This window comes from Musa acuminata, chromosome BXJ1-9 (genome assembly GCF_036884655.1).
Source record: "Musa acuminata AAA Group cultivar baxijiao chromosome BXJ1-9, Cavendish_Baxijiao_AAA, whole genome shotgun sequence".
Taxonomy (NCBI): domain Eukaryota; kingdom Viridiplantae; phylum Streptophyta; class Magnoliopsida; order Zingiberales; family Musaceae; genus Musa; species Musa acuminata.
Window position 1 is genome coordinate 16,435,531 of NC_088335.1, and position 16,566 is coordinate 16,452,096.

Consider the following 16,566-nt stretch of genomic DNA (forward strand, 5'->3'; position numbering starts at 1 on the left):
GAAAAATACTATTGTCTTTGGACAAACCCTAGGAGGTCGATCCCCTCGAAGAGATCAAGGAGGGCCGATCCCCTCGAAGAGATCAAGGAGGGCCGATCCCCTCGAAGCGATCATTATCATTCACTTTTCTCCTATTTCTTCCATGATAAGACTTTAGGGTCTTATCATTTGGTATCATAGCCTACGATAAACTTTAGGATCTTATCAGAACCATTATATGTTCTGGTTTTAAATCCGACTAGATAGAATCCAACTCGAACACGTAGTTGTTTTTATCTCAATCCGATTAATGAATACCTACATCTGATGGACTCCAATTTCTCAAAGAAATTTGACTCGATCAATCCCACTGATATAACTGATTTAAGTGGGTTGGACAGATATAAATATACTTAAAACGAAAAAAAGCCCCACATGCCCCACCAACAAAACCTTATCATAAAGATAAAAACATATTTTACTATGTACCTGTGCCTACCTTATAATTGGAGTCGGCTGTGGCCCCTTAGCAGGCATTTTACTCGATATTATTCAGAAAATAAATACTATTTTATATGCTTGGAAATAACAAATTTATCCTCACACGCACACACACATATTTTTACTTGAGTGTGTGTGACGTTAAATTACACAGTTTAATTTCTGTTAATTCAAAGAAAGAAATATTTAACATATTTTTAAAAATTGAGTGTGTGGAATGATATCGAATATTCTTCCACATATAAACTAAAACCACCGTCGTTACCGTCACCCGAACACACACCCACATCGGGAGGGATTGCTTTACCCCAATCCTCGCCGCATCCAGCACTCGCCCCACTGCCCTTCCGGACGCCGGAGATGCCTGCGTCGGCGGCGAATAACCGGCCGGAAGATCTGACCGCTCGGCTGGGCGTGGGCGCCGGCGCCGGCGCCGCGCAGGGGGAGGCGCTGCTCAAGGCCCTCCGCGAGGTCAAGAACCAGATCATCGGCAACAAGACCAAGAAGCTCCTCTACCTCCACCTCGGCGCCGTCCCCAAGATTGTCTCCGTCCTCGCCGCCGCCGCCGCCTCCTCCTCCTCCGACTCTGGCGGGATCAGCCGCGGCGGTGATGCTGCCGTTATCGTTCAAGCCGCCGCCGCCATCGGCAGCTTCGCATGTGGGGTTGAGGACGGGGTTCGCGCCGTCCTCGATGCAGGCGCTGTGCCCCACCTCACCAGCATCCTTTCCCACGACGATGAGAAGGTATACAATGGATTGGCCACCAATTCACAAATCTTATTAGCCACACAACCTTGTGAGCGTCACAAAATCCCTTCCGTTTCTACTTTTGACATCGAAGCCCTGACGGTACCTGTTCGTACTTGGTTACCTGAAGCCTATGTAGACAACTATGGATGAAATCTGTCATCTTAGCAGGAATTCACCCAAAATTTGGAATCCTCCGAGGTGCCCCATCGGTTGTTGAATCTGAACAACCATATGTTGAGCTTGTCTCACCACTGTTGGGCTTTGATAGTTCACACCTACTTGCCATCAAATTGGCAGCTTCAACTTCTTCATTCAATCACTAGCGGCCATGCCACCGCTCTACAGAATTGGAGCTCATGTATGATTTTGGATTCCTGGCATCACAGCTTTAAAGAATCTTACCGATGTTATTCTGAAAGCTATCCTCGAAACTGTTTATGATTTGAGAAGCAAAATTTCAGTTATTTATCCAAATTGCTTACCACCATATGATTGGGTCTGTTCTTTACAGGTAGTGGATGCGGGTGCTCGTTCTCTTAAAATGATATTCCAATCTGAGCTTGCCCCAAAGTATGATGTTCTTCAAGAGAAGAACTTGAATTTTATACTTTCACTCTTAGACAGTGACAATGAAAATGTTACTGAACTTGCTGCCAGTATCATAGCACACTCTTGTGAGACAAACGAACAGCAGAAGGCACTGTGTGATGCTGGGGTCTTGCTCAGATTTGTCAGTCTACTTGGTGGATCTTCAAACCAAAAGGATGGTTGTTTAGAATCTATAGCAGCAGTTATAAAAAATAACCCTGAAGTTTCTTCTAGGTTTTCTTGCACTGGCAATGGCAAAGCTTTGAATGCATTGGCAAACTTGATACAGGACCGGTATCCTCATACAAGATTACTTGCCTGTAAATGTTTGATTGCTGTTGGGCATGCCTCACCTTGTTACTTGGAAGAGTTACAAATCAAAACTAAGTTAGTGTTAGTATTAGTTGAGCTTCTTGAAGAACCTGGTCGAGTTGGAAATGAGGCTCCATTCTCATTGAAAACTCTAATTGCAGATGATGAGGAGTTACATAAGCAGGCACTTTCTGTTAATGCTATTGAGAAGCTCTGCAGCATTCTGCAGATGAGCTCGGTACAGGCAAGGCGCCTCCAGGGAATATTGCTTGCTCTGGCTGAGCTTTGTTCAAAGTTAGAGAAGTGCAGATGTCAGCTTATGTCACCTCAGGTTCTTTTCCTGCACTGAAATTTAGGATCTGCTTCTACATAAATATTACATATTTGTCTAATGAGCTTCTGTCACACTAATATCCAAATACATTCAAGATTTATGTGTACCATATAGTTGTGAATGGTTTTAGACTAAAAATCATTTGCTGGTTCAGGTTTTGCTTTTCTATCTTGAGTATCTTATGAACAGATACCCTAGAGAACACACAAATGGTCTCCCATGCTTTCATCACCAGTTTTTGTAATCATCATTCACTGAGCAAATGTCTATCATTCTCCATGTAGAGCAATGATTGTATGGGATGTCTTCTATCCAGTTGATCAAATGCTGCTCACATCTGTTTGTTATTCGACTGTCTTATAACACAATTTGTTACTTCTGAGATTCTTTTCTCACTTTTTAGCTTTCTTCTAGCCATGGAGCTTGACTGCGCCCATGGAGCTTGACTGCACCTATGAGTTGGTTTTCAGTGAATATACAGCCTAACAGAGTTTGATTGAGATGATTTCAAAAACCATGGCTTCATGCATCCATGCTTTGTCACCTCTGCCATGGAGTGGTATGAACCAGCTAATATTCTCAAATAGAAACAGCATCTTAACTTAATCCTTGGTCCATTTTGTCTGTCAAATGGGCTAAATGTTCTGTATGGCTGTGGAGATAGGTCATCTCTGCCTCTGGATCAACCATTCAATGGTGAATTTTTATCCTTCTTGTATCTACAGAATAATTTAAATATATGGAAGTTGAATTTCTTGTTAACTAAATTACAGGATAATTGGGTTTTTTTAAACCACCTGATTTGCTTTTCCCTATCCACTTGCTTATGAAGGTCTATTGGTTAGCGTTATTCGACTAGTTGTTTGATTGACTCATGAATCTTGCGCATGCCACTAGCTTGTCCTTCCTTTCCTTATTCCAAGTTGCACTAGTTCACTATACCTTATTCCATGTTCTTACATTCTATGAGAGTAAGTGGTGCAATACTAGAGAAAAATTTTCAAAACTCTACGTTACTTGATGTTGTAAGAGAAATATTATATCACGGATTTTACAACTCTGCCTTGATATGTCTATGCAGGTGCTGAATTTAATTGTTGATGCACTGAAACATGATTGTATGGATGTTCGTGTTGCCGCATGTGATTGTATAAGGAACATCACTCGGTCTCTGAAGGTTCTGAATCTTTAAAATATATATATTTCCATTTAAACATTTTATGGTTTTATTGACAGGTCTGGTTGTTTACAGAACCTAAGTGCAGGATGTCTTTCCAGTGAGGCATTTATTGTTCGTTTGGTCCAGCTTTCGCATGATCCATCAACATCTGTGCAGGTGAATATGCCCACATAGGGACTAAATTTAATTTTTTATTTCCAAGTAAGTCTATAGGTTTTTTATGTTTATTATACCAAAATCTTCTAAAATATAACCTTTCATAAGGTTCACTGTATTGAACATAAATGGCCATTATAACCTTAGGCAGTTAATTTTCATCAATGCATAACTTGTTAAATTTAGATAAGGATTAGCATTATTATTTCAGATTTTAGGGACTTGTATGCAAATATGTGATGGTCATGAAGATTATGACAAGTAATACGTAAAATTCTAAGAAAATTATGATAAGAATGAGATGAGACAAAAGAATGTAAAAGGAATAAATAAGAAAAGAAGGTTCATTAATACGAAAGAAAATAAAAAAGGGTGGACCCATCATATGAGTCTCTCGCCAATGTGGGGTCTAGGGAAGGTCAATGTAAAAATCCTTGCCTTTAAATATTTAAAGAGGTTGTTTTCGAGACTTGAACCTAGGTCCTGGGTTACAAATGAACAAACTTACCATTGTGCTAACCTTATTGGTTCATTAAGACAAAAGAAAATAAAAGAGAGAAATAGGATGGGAGTGCTAACCAAGATGAAATAAAGTAAAAGAGAGACATTGGAAGAGAGGGTTCATTGAGATAAAATAAAGCAAAAAAGAGAAACAATAAGGGATGCTTCATCGTCATCGGATGGTGCACGATTCTAAAGTAGGGTGTTGCTTGTACAAGAACTAATTAATTTTATTCTTATTGGACTCGTGTTTAAAGAAAAATGAATGAACGATTGCACTTGCCTCAACTAAGGTGATATATTACAAACACACATAAAAAGATAAAAAGAAAAATCTCTAGCCTACCCATAAATCTTTTTTTTCTTCCTCTAATCTTGTGATGCTAATAGGTCTTTTTTTTTGTTTCCTTATTCGGTTGGCAGAGATAATAGCAAGTCTTGTGGTGCTCGTCTGTTAGTGGTAGCAGTAGATGTAAAGACAACTTTTGATGGTTTTGTGGACATTGATTGTAAATCTTTGCAGACTACACAATCACTTGGCATTGAAACAATCATGACTCGACCTAATAGAATAACTGACCTGTTAACTTCATCGTGTTTGAACCACTGACCCAAATTGTTTAAGCCAATCAAACTCTTAAAAGTCAATTTTGATCTTAGTCCACTTTCGATGTGAGATTTGTTAGAATCGTACTGACACTAAGACGGAAAGGGGGGGGGGGGAGGGGGGGATGAATTAGTGCTATAGAAAATTTTATCCGATTTTAAAATTTGATCGATAAATCCGTAACAGAAATGCGATTAATAAAAAGTACGAGTAAGGGTTACGAGTAAAGTAAATGAGTAAGCAATAACAAATCAAAAGTAAGAGAAGGAATGCAAATCGATTTATAGTGGTTCAATCTTCCCGACCTATGCCCACTCCCGATTTCTCTTCCCTTGAGGCCATTAGCTTTCACTACCGATCTTCTTTCCTACGGACGAATATCAACTACCCTTGTTACAACTCTTCTCCTTTTAATAGGCTTAGGAGAGAATATCCACACTCTCCTTTTTATAGGCTTATGATTACTTATATAATCCCTAATAAAATGATGTCTAATATCAATATGCTCGGTTTGTGAATGTTGAATAGGATTCTTTGATAAGCAAATTGCACTAATATTGTCACACTTTATAGGAATGTTTTTCAGGGAAAGTCTATAATTTTCTGAAGTGTTTTTCATCCAAATTACCTGCGCATAACATGCACCTGCCGCAACATATTCAACTTTGGCTGTGGATAATACGATAGAGTTTTGTTTCTTGGAAGACTAAGAAACAAGTGCATGACCTAGGAACTGACAAGTTCCAGAGATACTTTTTTTATCTATTCTACGTCCTATAAAGTCAACATTAGTATTAGCAATCAAATCAAAATATTTAGATTTAGGATACCATAACCCTAGATTAAGGAGTTCCTTTTAGGTATCCAAGATTCTTTTAACTGCTTTATAATGAGATTGTTTGGGATTGGACTGGAATCTTGCACAAAATCCAACACTAAACAATATATCAGGTCTAGTTACAGTAAGGTATAATAAACTTCCTATCATATCTCTGTAAGTCTTTTGATCAAAGTATTCTCCTTTATTGTCCACATCTAATTTAGTAGAAGTACTTATTGGTGTGTTAATAACCTTAACACTATCCATGTGAAACTGTTTTAATAGATCTAAAGTATACTTGGTTTGACTAATGAAAATTTTATCATTTAGTTGTTTAATTTGTAATCCTAAGAAAAATGTCAATTCACCTTTCAAACTCATTTTATATTGGCTCATATTCTTAGCAAGCAATTCATATAAAGATTCATTTGTAGAACCAAAAATAATATCATCAATATAAATTTGAACAATAAGAAAATTATTTTTGAAATGTTTAATAAATAGTGTGGTACCGACCTTGTCATTTGAAAAATTATTTTGAATAAGAAAGGAGTTAAGTTTCTTATACCAAGCTCTAGAGGCTTGCTTCAACCTATAAAGAGCTTTAGATAATTTATAAACATAGTTTGGAAAAAGATTATCTTCAAATCCACGTGCTTGCTCAACAAAAATTTCTTTGAAAATAAAACCATTAAGAAAATACTTTTGATGTCCATTTGAAATAATTTAAAAATTTTAAAACATGTATGGGCAAGGAGTATCCTTATGGCTTCAAGTTTAACCATAGGAGCGAAGGTTTATTCATAATCTATACCTTCTTCTTGGTTGAAACCTTTGGCCACTAATGTAACCTTATTTCAAATCACGACACCTTGTTCATCTTGCTTATTCCTAAAATTTCATTTAATGTCAATCACGAGATGATCACTAGGTCTAGTAATAAGCGTCCAAACTTCTTTTTTTTTCAAATTGATTTAATTCTTTATGCATTGTCGAGACTCATGAGTTATCTTTTAGAGCATCATCAATGCATTTAGGCTTAATTTGAGATAAAAAAACAGCATTTACATAAATATTTTTTAACGAAGAACAAGTTTGAATATCTTTTGATGTATCTCCAATAATTAGCTCCTTAGGATATGCATCTATATACTTCCATTCTTTGGATAAGGTTTCTTTAGAAGTAGATGGATCAAGTTGTTTTGGAGAGGAGAATTCTCATTCAAATTCAATTTATCAAATTTAAAATCATCATCAAAATCATTTTTTTTGAACTTCAAGAGATTCATTAAAAACAACATGAATAGATTCCTTAATAATTGAGGATCTCTTATTGGAAACTCGATAAGATTTAAAGATAGAGGAATATCCAAGAAAAATACCTTTATTGGGTTTTACATCAAATTTTCCTAAGGTATCATTTTCATTTAAAATAAAACATTTGTATTCAAAAATCTGAAATATGAAATATTGAGTCTTTTATTGTTCCATAACTCATAGGGAGTTTTAGATAGTTAAGGTTTTATAAGAACCCTGTTCATGACATAGTATGTCGTGTTAACGGCTTCGGCCCAAAAGTATTTGGGTAGGCTATGTTCATTAAGCATGATTCTTGTCATCTCTTGTAAGCTTCTATTCTTTCTCTCAACAACTTTATTTTGTTGTAGATTTCTTGGAGTGGAGAAATTATGGTCACACCCATTCAAATCATAAAATTTATAAAAATAATGACTTTTAAATTCATCACTATGATCTTTACGAATAAAAGAAATCATAAAATCTTATTCATTTTGAGCTTGTTTACAAAATTTGATAAAATATTTAAAACAATCATTTTTATGTGCTAAGAAGTATGTCCAAGTATATCTATTATAATCATCAACAATCACAAAAACGTATTTGCTATCTCCTAGGCTTATGATATCAATAAGTCCAAATAAATCCATGTGAATTAGTTGTAATGGTCGAGAGGTACTTGGTTTTTAGGTTTGAAGCTACTCTTTATTTGTTTTCCCAATTGACACGCATCACAAATTTTATCTTTGATAAATTTAATTTTAGGCATTTCTCTTACAAGTTCTTCAGTTCTAATTTGTGATATTAATTTTATACTAGCATATGCCTAGTTTTCTATGTCAAAGCCATGCATTATCATTTAAAATCGAAAAACAAGTTTCATAACAAAAATCATCAAGATCAATAGTTTAAACATTATCACTTCTTAAAGCAATCATAGATTTATTTTTATATGGTATTTCTATGATGTAAGCATGAGATTCAAATTTAACATTATATTCCTTATCACAAAGTTGACTAATGCTTATTAAGTTATGTTTCAAACCATATACTAAAAGCACTTCTTCAATCAAGAGATATGATTTGTTACCAATATTTCTAATGTCAATGATTTTTCCTTGTTGTCTCCGAAGGTAACTTATCCTTTGTCTCAGTTGGTGAACTTTGAGAAGTGTGTTTGATCTTTGATCATGTGTCTTGAGCATCCACTATCAAGATATTGTCTTTTTCTCTTAGCTCTTATTTGGAGACATACCTACAAGAAAAAGGGGTTTGCTTTGGGTACCCATTTAACTATGGGTCCTTCATGGTTAGATCTACTTTTCTTGACTTTTGGCATCAAATCACTTATAGTTCCATTAGGAACCCAACTTAATTTATGAGAATTATATTTTTTAAGAGAACATGTGTAAGCATAATAACCAAATTTTTTAAAAAATTACATTTAACTTTAGGAGGAATATGTAGTGTGGGTTCTTTTACAAATTTTGTTGGCTTTTGATGAGTGTTACTGCTCACGAAACCAATTCCTTCTTTTCTTGATACACAGCCTTGGTTAGCAAGAATAATGTTCAGTGACTTATTTCTAATTTTAAATTTTTTTAATGTTTGTTATAATAACATATTTTTCTTTTTAAGTGAATTTAACTCTTCATATTTAGTGCAATATGTTGATATATAGTTGCTATACTTATTTTTCAATTTATCAAATTTATTAGTGAGAGAGGTATGATTCTTTTTTAACAAATTAAATTTTTTACCTATCTTTTTAAGTTCATTATATAAATCATGAAATGCATCAAGTAATTATCATATGATAAAGATGTTTCAGAAGAGTCAATTACCTCATCGTTGAAGGCCATTATGGCATGGTTTGTCACTTCTTCGTCATTAATTTGCTCTTCAACCTCTGAGTCACTTGATTCATTCCACGTTGCTTTGAGTGTTCTTTTCTTCTTTTGGTTTGACGATTTCTTTTTTAGTTGTGGACACTCATTTTTGAAGTGTCCTGGCCTTTTGCACTCATAGCATATGACTGTATCTTTCTTGGGTTCACGTTTATTCTTACCTTCTCGTCTTGAAGGATTTGTCTTGTTTCTCCTTATGAACTTTTTGGATCTTTTTGTAAGGAGTGTTATGTCATCATCATTATCACTTGAGCTTTCGTTCGAGTAGTTTTCTATGGTTTTAAGGACAATATCCTTCCTTTTTTGGAAGGTTTTCCTCTTCTTCATCATGTACTTTACAAGTCATTTCATAGGTCATTAAAGATTCTATGAGTTCTGTAAGAGGAAAGTTGTTCAAGTCTTTAGTTTCTTGTATTGCCGTTACCTTTAAATCCTAGCTCTTAGGTAGAGATCTTAAAATTTTACTCACCAATTCAAGATTAGTATAATTTTTACCAAGAACTTTTAACCCATTGACAATATCCGTAAAACGGGTGTACATGTCACTAATGGATTTGCTTGGCTTCATTTTAAATAATTCATAACTATGAACCAAAAGATTAATTTTAGATTCTTTTACTCTATTTGTGCTTTCGTGAGTAACTTCGAGTGTGTGCTAAATATCATGTGTGGTGTCACAAGTAGAAACTCAATTGAACTCATTTTTGTCTAAAGCACAAAATAAAGTATTCATAGCTTTAACATTTAAGGAAAACGTTCTCTTTTCAAATTCATTCCATTCATTTATTGGTTTAAAAGATTTTTGAAAGCCAAACTCGATGACGTTCCATAAATCGAAACCCATAAAAAAGAGAAAAATTCTTATTCTAGTTTTATGATAAGTATAGTCCGTCCCATCAAACATAGGAGGAAGAGTGATGAAATGACCCTCTTGATTGCTTGAAAAAGTCATTCGATCTCTCTTGGGTGTTAATCCAACTGAGAGAATCGAGCTCTGATACCAATTGTTAGGATCGTAATGGCACTAAGAGGGGGGTTGAATTAGTGCTATAAAAAATTTTATCCGATTTTAAAGTTCGATCGATAAATCCATATTGAAAATGCGATTAACAAAAAGTGCGAGTAAGGGTTGCGAGTAAAGTAAATGAGTAAGCAACAATAAATCAAAAGCAAGAGAAAGAATGTAAACCGATTTATAGTGGTTTGGTCTTCCCGACGTACATCCACTCTCGTTTCCTCTTCCCTTGAGGCCGTTAGCTTTTACTACCGATCTTCTTTCCAACGGGCGAATATCAACTACCCTTGTTACAACTCTTCTCCTTTTAGCAGGCTTAGGAGAGAACCTCCACACTCACTCTTTTATAAGAGACTTCACCTTCGATAACTTAGAATCACCTCTAAACTCAAGGAGGAAGAGACTCAAACATTATTCAAAGAGAGAGCTATAACCGTTCACAAATTCAGAACTTGATGCTCTATCATCCAAGCCTTAGTGGGGTATTTATAGGCCCCAAAAGGCTTTGAAATGGAGGCAAAAATTTTAAATCCTCGAAAATTTTGGGGTACGGGTGGTACTACCATTGATACCTGGCAGTGCTACCATCGCAACTTTTGAGCCACAATTTTGGACTTTTGGGCGGTACTACCATCAGAATTTTTGAATTATGGGCGGTACCACCGTCGGCAGCGCTGACATGCACTATTTGTGCTTATCGGTTGACTCAGGCAATTGCTTGGGCCTGATGGTACCACTGCCCAAGCCTGCTTAAGGCCACTATTTGGCCTTCTAACGGGCCTAATTCGGCTCGAGTCCAAGCCTATTGGCTTTCTCAACAAGTTGGCATGGTTTCGGCCCAATACTAACTTATTTTTATCCAGAAAGACCTCAGACAATACTTTAATAATTCAACAACATATCTGACACAATTACGAAGCTTTTCAGCATGTTGTATGCCATTATGACATATCGTTCGATCTTTCGGCGCTTCGTTCGAACCTTCGGCACATCGTCCTTTGCTTCGACGTATCGCCCGATCTATCGGCAAATCAACTTTTCCATGATATCCGATCTTTGGTGCAATACCCGATCCTTTTGGCACGATGCTCGACCTTGTAGTATGAAGTCCAATATTTGGCACGACAACCAATCCTTCGACTCGACATCCAATTTTCGACATGATACTTTTCCCGGCACAATGTTTGATTCTCCTACTTTGACAATTTACCCTTTGATGGTTCGAGTCCTTGATCGATGTATTTCTTGCGTCACTTATCTTGAAAGCATATTAGTCCATAAACTTATTAATTGATTTCATTATCAAAATTCAGGATTTAACAAGAGTAAACTAGGGTGTTATAATCTTCTCACTTGATGGACATCCTTGTCTCAATATAATCCAGAATCAGACCCTGGCATGGTGCATGAAAGGTATAGTCTAGTAGTGGCTTTACATCATGATGTGCCTTCTAACATAATGTCATGGATTTAGTTGGTTTTGCTTAAGTCGTGCGACACTCTTGCATGTCCGTCTGTAAGGGGTCAGTCTCTCCATAACCTCTTAGGGTTCCCTAAGGACTTGCAAGAGAGAAGATGTGCTAGAGGAAGCTCTTATCTCGGGATTCCACGAGCAGACATTTCAGCAAATACTTGATAGGCATGTGAAATAGAAAGATAGTTTTCACAAGCTCTAAACATCGCAAAGAAAGCATCCAAGGTGGTCCACTATGTCCTAAAGTCCCTATAAGTGTCCACATGATACTGCTATGGAATAAGGCACCAAACTAGCTTTAGATAATATCTTAAAGGCTCACCAAGCCTTATGCCACCCGAGTAGCTCTACGGTGTTGAACTGGCTGACATTTTGCACTGCTTTGCACACCTAGAAATCACCCAAAATGGCTATTTGGATGGTTTGTTTTCAGGCAATTTTGCCTCTATGTGACAACCGCACACAACTTGCGTGTACAGATTAGAAAAGACCACAAAAGCTGACTAAAATGGAGTTGTCGAGCCTACTGCAAATCTTCTACATGCTGTGCAAAGCATGAATAAAACTAAAAAACAATGACACAAAAACATTGCATTGAACACATTATGTATAGACTTGTTGGTGATAGTAGGGTAACCCTTTCCTACTTTAGCCAATCACCCTGTCCAATGATAAGTAGGCTCAATTGTTATCACCGGATTTGATGGGATAACTGATTCATTACCTTCGTTGAGCCTAAACTAGTAGCTTAAAATGTTTAAGTACAAGTTAATAGTATTACATCATATCCTTATAAGTCAATCTTAGGCTTTTCTTACTTTCGATGTCATACTAAATTGGAGTGTTACATAAACAATCAATAGCATGCATATTATTCTATAAAAAACTAGTGTTAATATCTTCTAGATCTTGCATACCTTTAAAATTGTTGTCTTTTGACCATTTGTTAACATGTAGTTGTCACATTATGCTGCATATTGTACACAATGCTTATAAAATTTGCAAATATATGGGTTCTTTTTCTATAAAAAATATGAGATTTGAGCAATGAAGTCATCGGGTGCTCGAGCACTCACCTAGGCTCTCGGGCAAGGCGAAGTGATGCCCGAGTGTCTAGTAACTAGTTCGGGCAAGCGATCGGGCTTAGGCCATTCGTAGGCAAGTGCCTGCGCACTAGGTGGCCTTAGCACTCGTCTGGCTCAGCCTAAGCCTAAGTATATTAAGTTTAGTCCTGGACCAAATCTAGGTTGATTTGAATTTGATTGAACAAATTGTTTGGCTCAATTAACAAAGAGTCTCGATGATAAAGAACCATCTAGCTTTACAAAGGATTCTAGAAAAGTTTATTCTAAGCAAAGAAATCAGTAAAAAGTTATTAATTAGTTGGTCTAGAAATTCTAAGAGTTGTGTGAAAAATTGAAAAGTCTTTTGGTCTTTCTAAGCGCTAACCTATTAATAATTTTTGTACTAAGTGCACTCATTTACTATTTAGGTATTCTAGAAGTCACATTTTGGATTTTTAAAAGGCATACAAGTTTCGTAAGATATTACTTTTTTGGGAATCATCGCCTTCATTGATTATAACAAGGCTTCTAAACCCTTATAAATAGTGGAGCTTGTTAATGGATGAAGCACTTCAGATTTGAATGAAATGAATTGCATTTGAATGAAAAGAATTGTATTTCTTTCTTTTAGTGTTTTACTCTCCTTTCTTGTCTCACACTTCTTTTTCTTTCTCTTCTCCTCTCTCTCTTTACTTCCTTACTCTATTCTACATTAGTTTGGTATCAGAGCCATCAAGAACCTTCCTTGTACCCTATTAGGTCCGAACTAACAGCAATAGCTTTAGTCAATAGTTAAGGATCCTTGTGCTTCAAATGCCAACCCCTTGCATGTGGAGTTGGACTTTGGGGCAACTATCCCTACAAAATTGGTGGACCACTTAGCTCTCGGTGCTCAATAATTTTGAGAACTTCTCTAATATTTTTGTTAGAAAGAAAAATTGTATATTTCATCAGGTTGTGGTTTTTATCGCTTCTCCCTTGCATTTTCTCCTTTTTTTCTATTTATCCCCCTCTCTCCCTTTTGACAACAACTATAGTACCATTAAGATTTAAAACCTTGAATATTATAAAAAAATAAGAGAACCACGTGAATCATTGCATTTTTACCTTGTGTATTGCAACAGTTAACAACCTCATTACCAAAAGGTAATTTGTCGATAATATTAGAATCATAACTTCGCGAGGTGAAAACCAAAACAATCCTGATGAATTTCAAACCCAACAAAGTAAGATAGACACCCCTAGGACCAAATTAATAGATCATGACACAATATTAAGCCAATTATGTGATTAGATGACCCAACTCCTAGGAGCTCTCAAAAACCTTGAAAAATGACCCATGAATGAGGAGATTGATGAGTCGGTAAGATAATATGTTCATTCTCCACTATCACTTCAAATCAAGGAATTTTACCTACTCCTCAAGCCCCATTTTGAACAAATCCTAGGTCCACCTGTTGGGCACCTGTTCATACTCATACTCTAACAATTCCTGATGATTAAGCTTTTGAATTTAATGATGAAATCCTTAGAACATACTAGAAATCCACAAATCCTTGGGACATACTTGGGCATTTTGGAACCTTACCGCCTTTGACAAAATTGAATTTGAGTAGGAATATATCTGGATCTTTATCTTATTTTACATTCTTTGATAAGGTTGTGCTAGAGCTTAATGTATCATCACAACAACAACAGCAAGCTGTAAGGTCCCAACAATTTGGGATCAACTGCTTAATTTATCATTAGTAGAAATGATAAAGGTTCTTTCTACAATGTGAACTTTTCAATGTCAATGCCATCCACTTTTATTTGTGTTAAAAAAGAGCTAACTGCTGTTTGATTCATTAATGGGATCTGTTCTACTTATATTATGATTTATTAAGTCTAGTTATCTGTTGGTTTTGTAATGAACATATCTATGATCTGTTTATTGCATGTCTAGTATTTTATTAAGTTTAAGATTTAAATTCACATTACATAAATGACTGTTAAAAAAAACATCTTTTTGAAATTCATAGTAGATTTAAAACAGCCCAGTTGTACAAATGGATTGTTCTTTTTCTTTTTCGTAGATTGCTGCGCTTGGTGCTCTTTGTAACATTGTTATTAACTGTGCAACTCGAAAGTCTGTATTAATCAAATGTGGAGGTGTCTCACAACTTGTTCAACTATCAAAGTCAATGGATTCAGCGCTCCGATCAAAATCTGTGTTGGCTTTGAGGAATCTGATGTTCCTTGCAGACATAACAGATAAAGAATTTATACTTAAGGAGCTAACATTATGTACTCTCGCTAGCCTGATATATGGTAATCACAAAACTCATTACATCTTACAGCATTCTGAATGTTCTATCCACTGATCGTTAGCGTAATCGACCGGAAATGTATTATGTTGCAGATTCTGAATGTTCTATCCAAGAGCAAGCCTTGGCACTCACAAGTGATCTTGTTGATGGATGTAGTCAATCTGTCAAGCATGTACTTGCAGAAGACAGTATTATTCTAGATGCTGTTATGAGACAATTGCAGAATGCATCATCCATAGGTGTATGCATTCAGGTTGGTATTTAATCTGTGCCATCATTTTGTACTTTTAGATATAAATTTTTTTTTTAGTTGATATCTTGCTGTTCTTCGTCGCTTCTTATTTCTACTAATTGACTCAAAAGGATCTGCTTGGATATAAGTCACAAAACATTACCAATGAAATGGGAATCTTCTAGCTCAAGATCGAATATATTCTCACCTGCTAGAAGCTGTTAGCAAATAACAAAAAAAGGGCATTCTTTATAGATATTTTTCCAGGACAGTGGTGCATAAAATATTGGATACTAAAATACCAGTGTCAGGATTGAAAACTTGCTTATTGTTTCAGTCTTGTGATGCCAATCAAATTTGGATATCAGTAGCTACCTCAGGTTACAAAGAGTAAAACACTAGAAAAAAATTGAAAAAAAAGATTTATACAAATAAATAATAAAATTTGATTTCTAGAGCTTTCTAAAAACTTGGGCATTTTTTGGTTTTGTGGATAACCTTAATGGATTATTTTTGAAATAGATGATCCAAGTAGAAATTAAGATGCTTATAATCTCTATGGTATATCTTTCAGGGAATGTTTGTGCTCAGCAATATTGCAGCTGGGAGTGAGTCTGATAAAGATACGGTTATGAATTATCTTGTTCCCCCACACACAGATAGTTGCATCCCCTCATTTATGATCAAGTTCTTGCAGAGCAAGGATATTTTGCTACGTGTGGCTTCTCTATGGTGCTTCGTCAATCTGACAGATCCAGCCAGTGTTGGATCATCCCGAAGGGTAGCGAGACTCCAAGATGCAGGGATTGTTCTTCAGCTAAAATCTATGCTTAATGATCCCTGTTTGGATTGCAAGGTATAAAATTTAAATGTTCATGTAGATATATGATCACAAAGGAATTACTTAGTTAAAGACTTTTAACTTAGAAAGCCTTAATTGCAGCTTCGCGTGAGAATGATTCTCGAGCAGTGTATGGAGCTGGAGACTGCTCAGGCTTAATCAGTTTTTCTGCTTGAGAAATTGTACCATTCTTGTATTTTTCATTAGGAGGGACACATTATAATATGTTAAATGATCCCCTACCAAAGTCTTGCATGTAAAAACGTCTTTTCAGAAGGGTAATGCTCTTCCACTAAATCCTATCGATACCTGATTTGTAAAGCTCTAGTTGACAATATACCTAGTTACTCTTCTTTGGCAGGTGAGAAAGGCGTATCCCGATGTGCCACATCTTTACTGGGGATCGACTGCTCGCTCTGAACCAGTCATGGAAATGTTGGTGGATTTCTTTTTCTCTTTTTTATGATGCTATCCTCATTTGAAATGCACTTAGTCATCACTTGTCATCCTTGTGTACGATAATATGGTTGAGATATGTAACATTTGTGGCAAAGCACTTTTTTCCGAATGAATTTTGAGGATTTTTTTTGAATGAATGTAACTGTTGGTTAGTTCGAATAGATATATTGTTCAGTCCGTGCACATTGTTATGGTCAAACATGTTGAGATCATTTCACCACAACCAAAGCCTTAGGAATCG

The 16,566-nt window shown here is 35.9% G+C and overlaps 1 protein-coding gene across 3 annotated transcripts; it reads left to right on the forward strand.

The window, feature by feature from the left end:
* Positions 1–732: 732 nt before the first annotated feature.
* On the forward strand, positions 733–16,502 carry LOC103973572 (uncharacterized). 3 transcript variants are annotated; one of them, XR_670837.3, is made up of 9 exons: positions 733–1,224; positions 1,742–2,461; positions 3,546–3,641; positions 3,717–3,800; positions 14,560–14,794; positions 14,886–15,046; positions 15,600–15,881; positions 15,969–16,144; positions 16,228–16,502. XR_670837.3 is itself a non-coding variant. In XM_009388179.3 (8 exons), exons 1-8 carry the CDS (start codon positions 841–843, stop codon positions 16,023–16,025), a joined length of 2,019 nt encoding a protein of 672 aa, XP_009386454.2. In that variant the 5' UTR covers positions 733–840; the 3' UTR covers positions 16,026–16,187. The 3 variants fall into 3 exon arrangements, 1 of the variants encoding a protein (XP_009386454.2); XR_001976494.2 differs by having other exon boundaries at positions 14,614–14,794; XM_009388179.3 differs by lacking the exon at positions 16,228–16,502 and having other exon boundaries at positions 15,969–16,187.
* Positions 16,503–16,566: the final 64 nt, after the last annotated feature.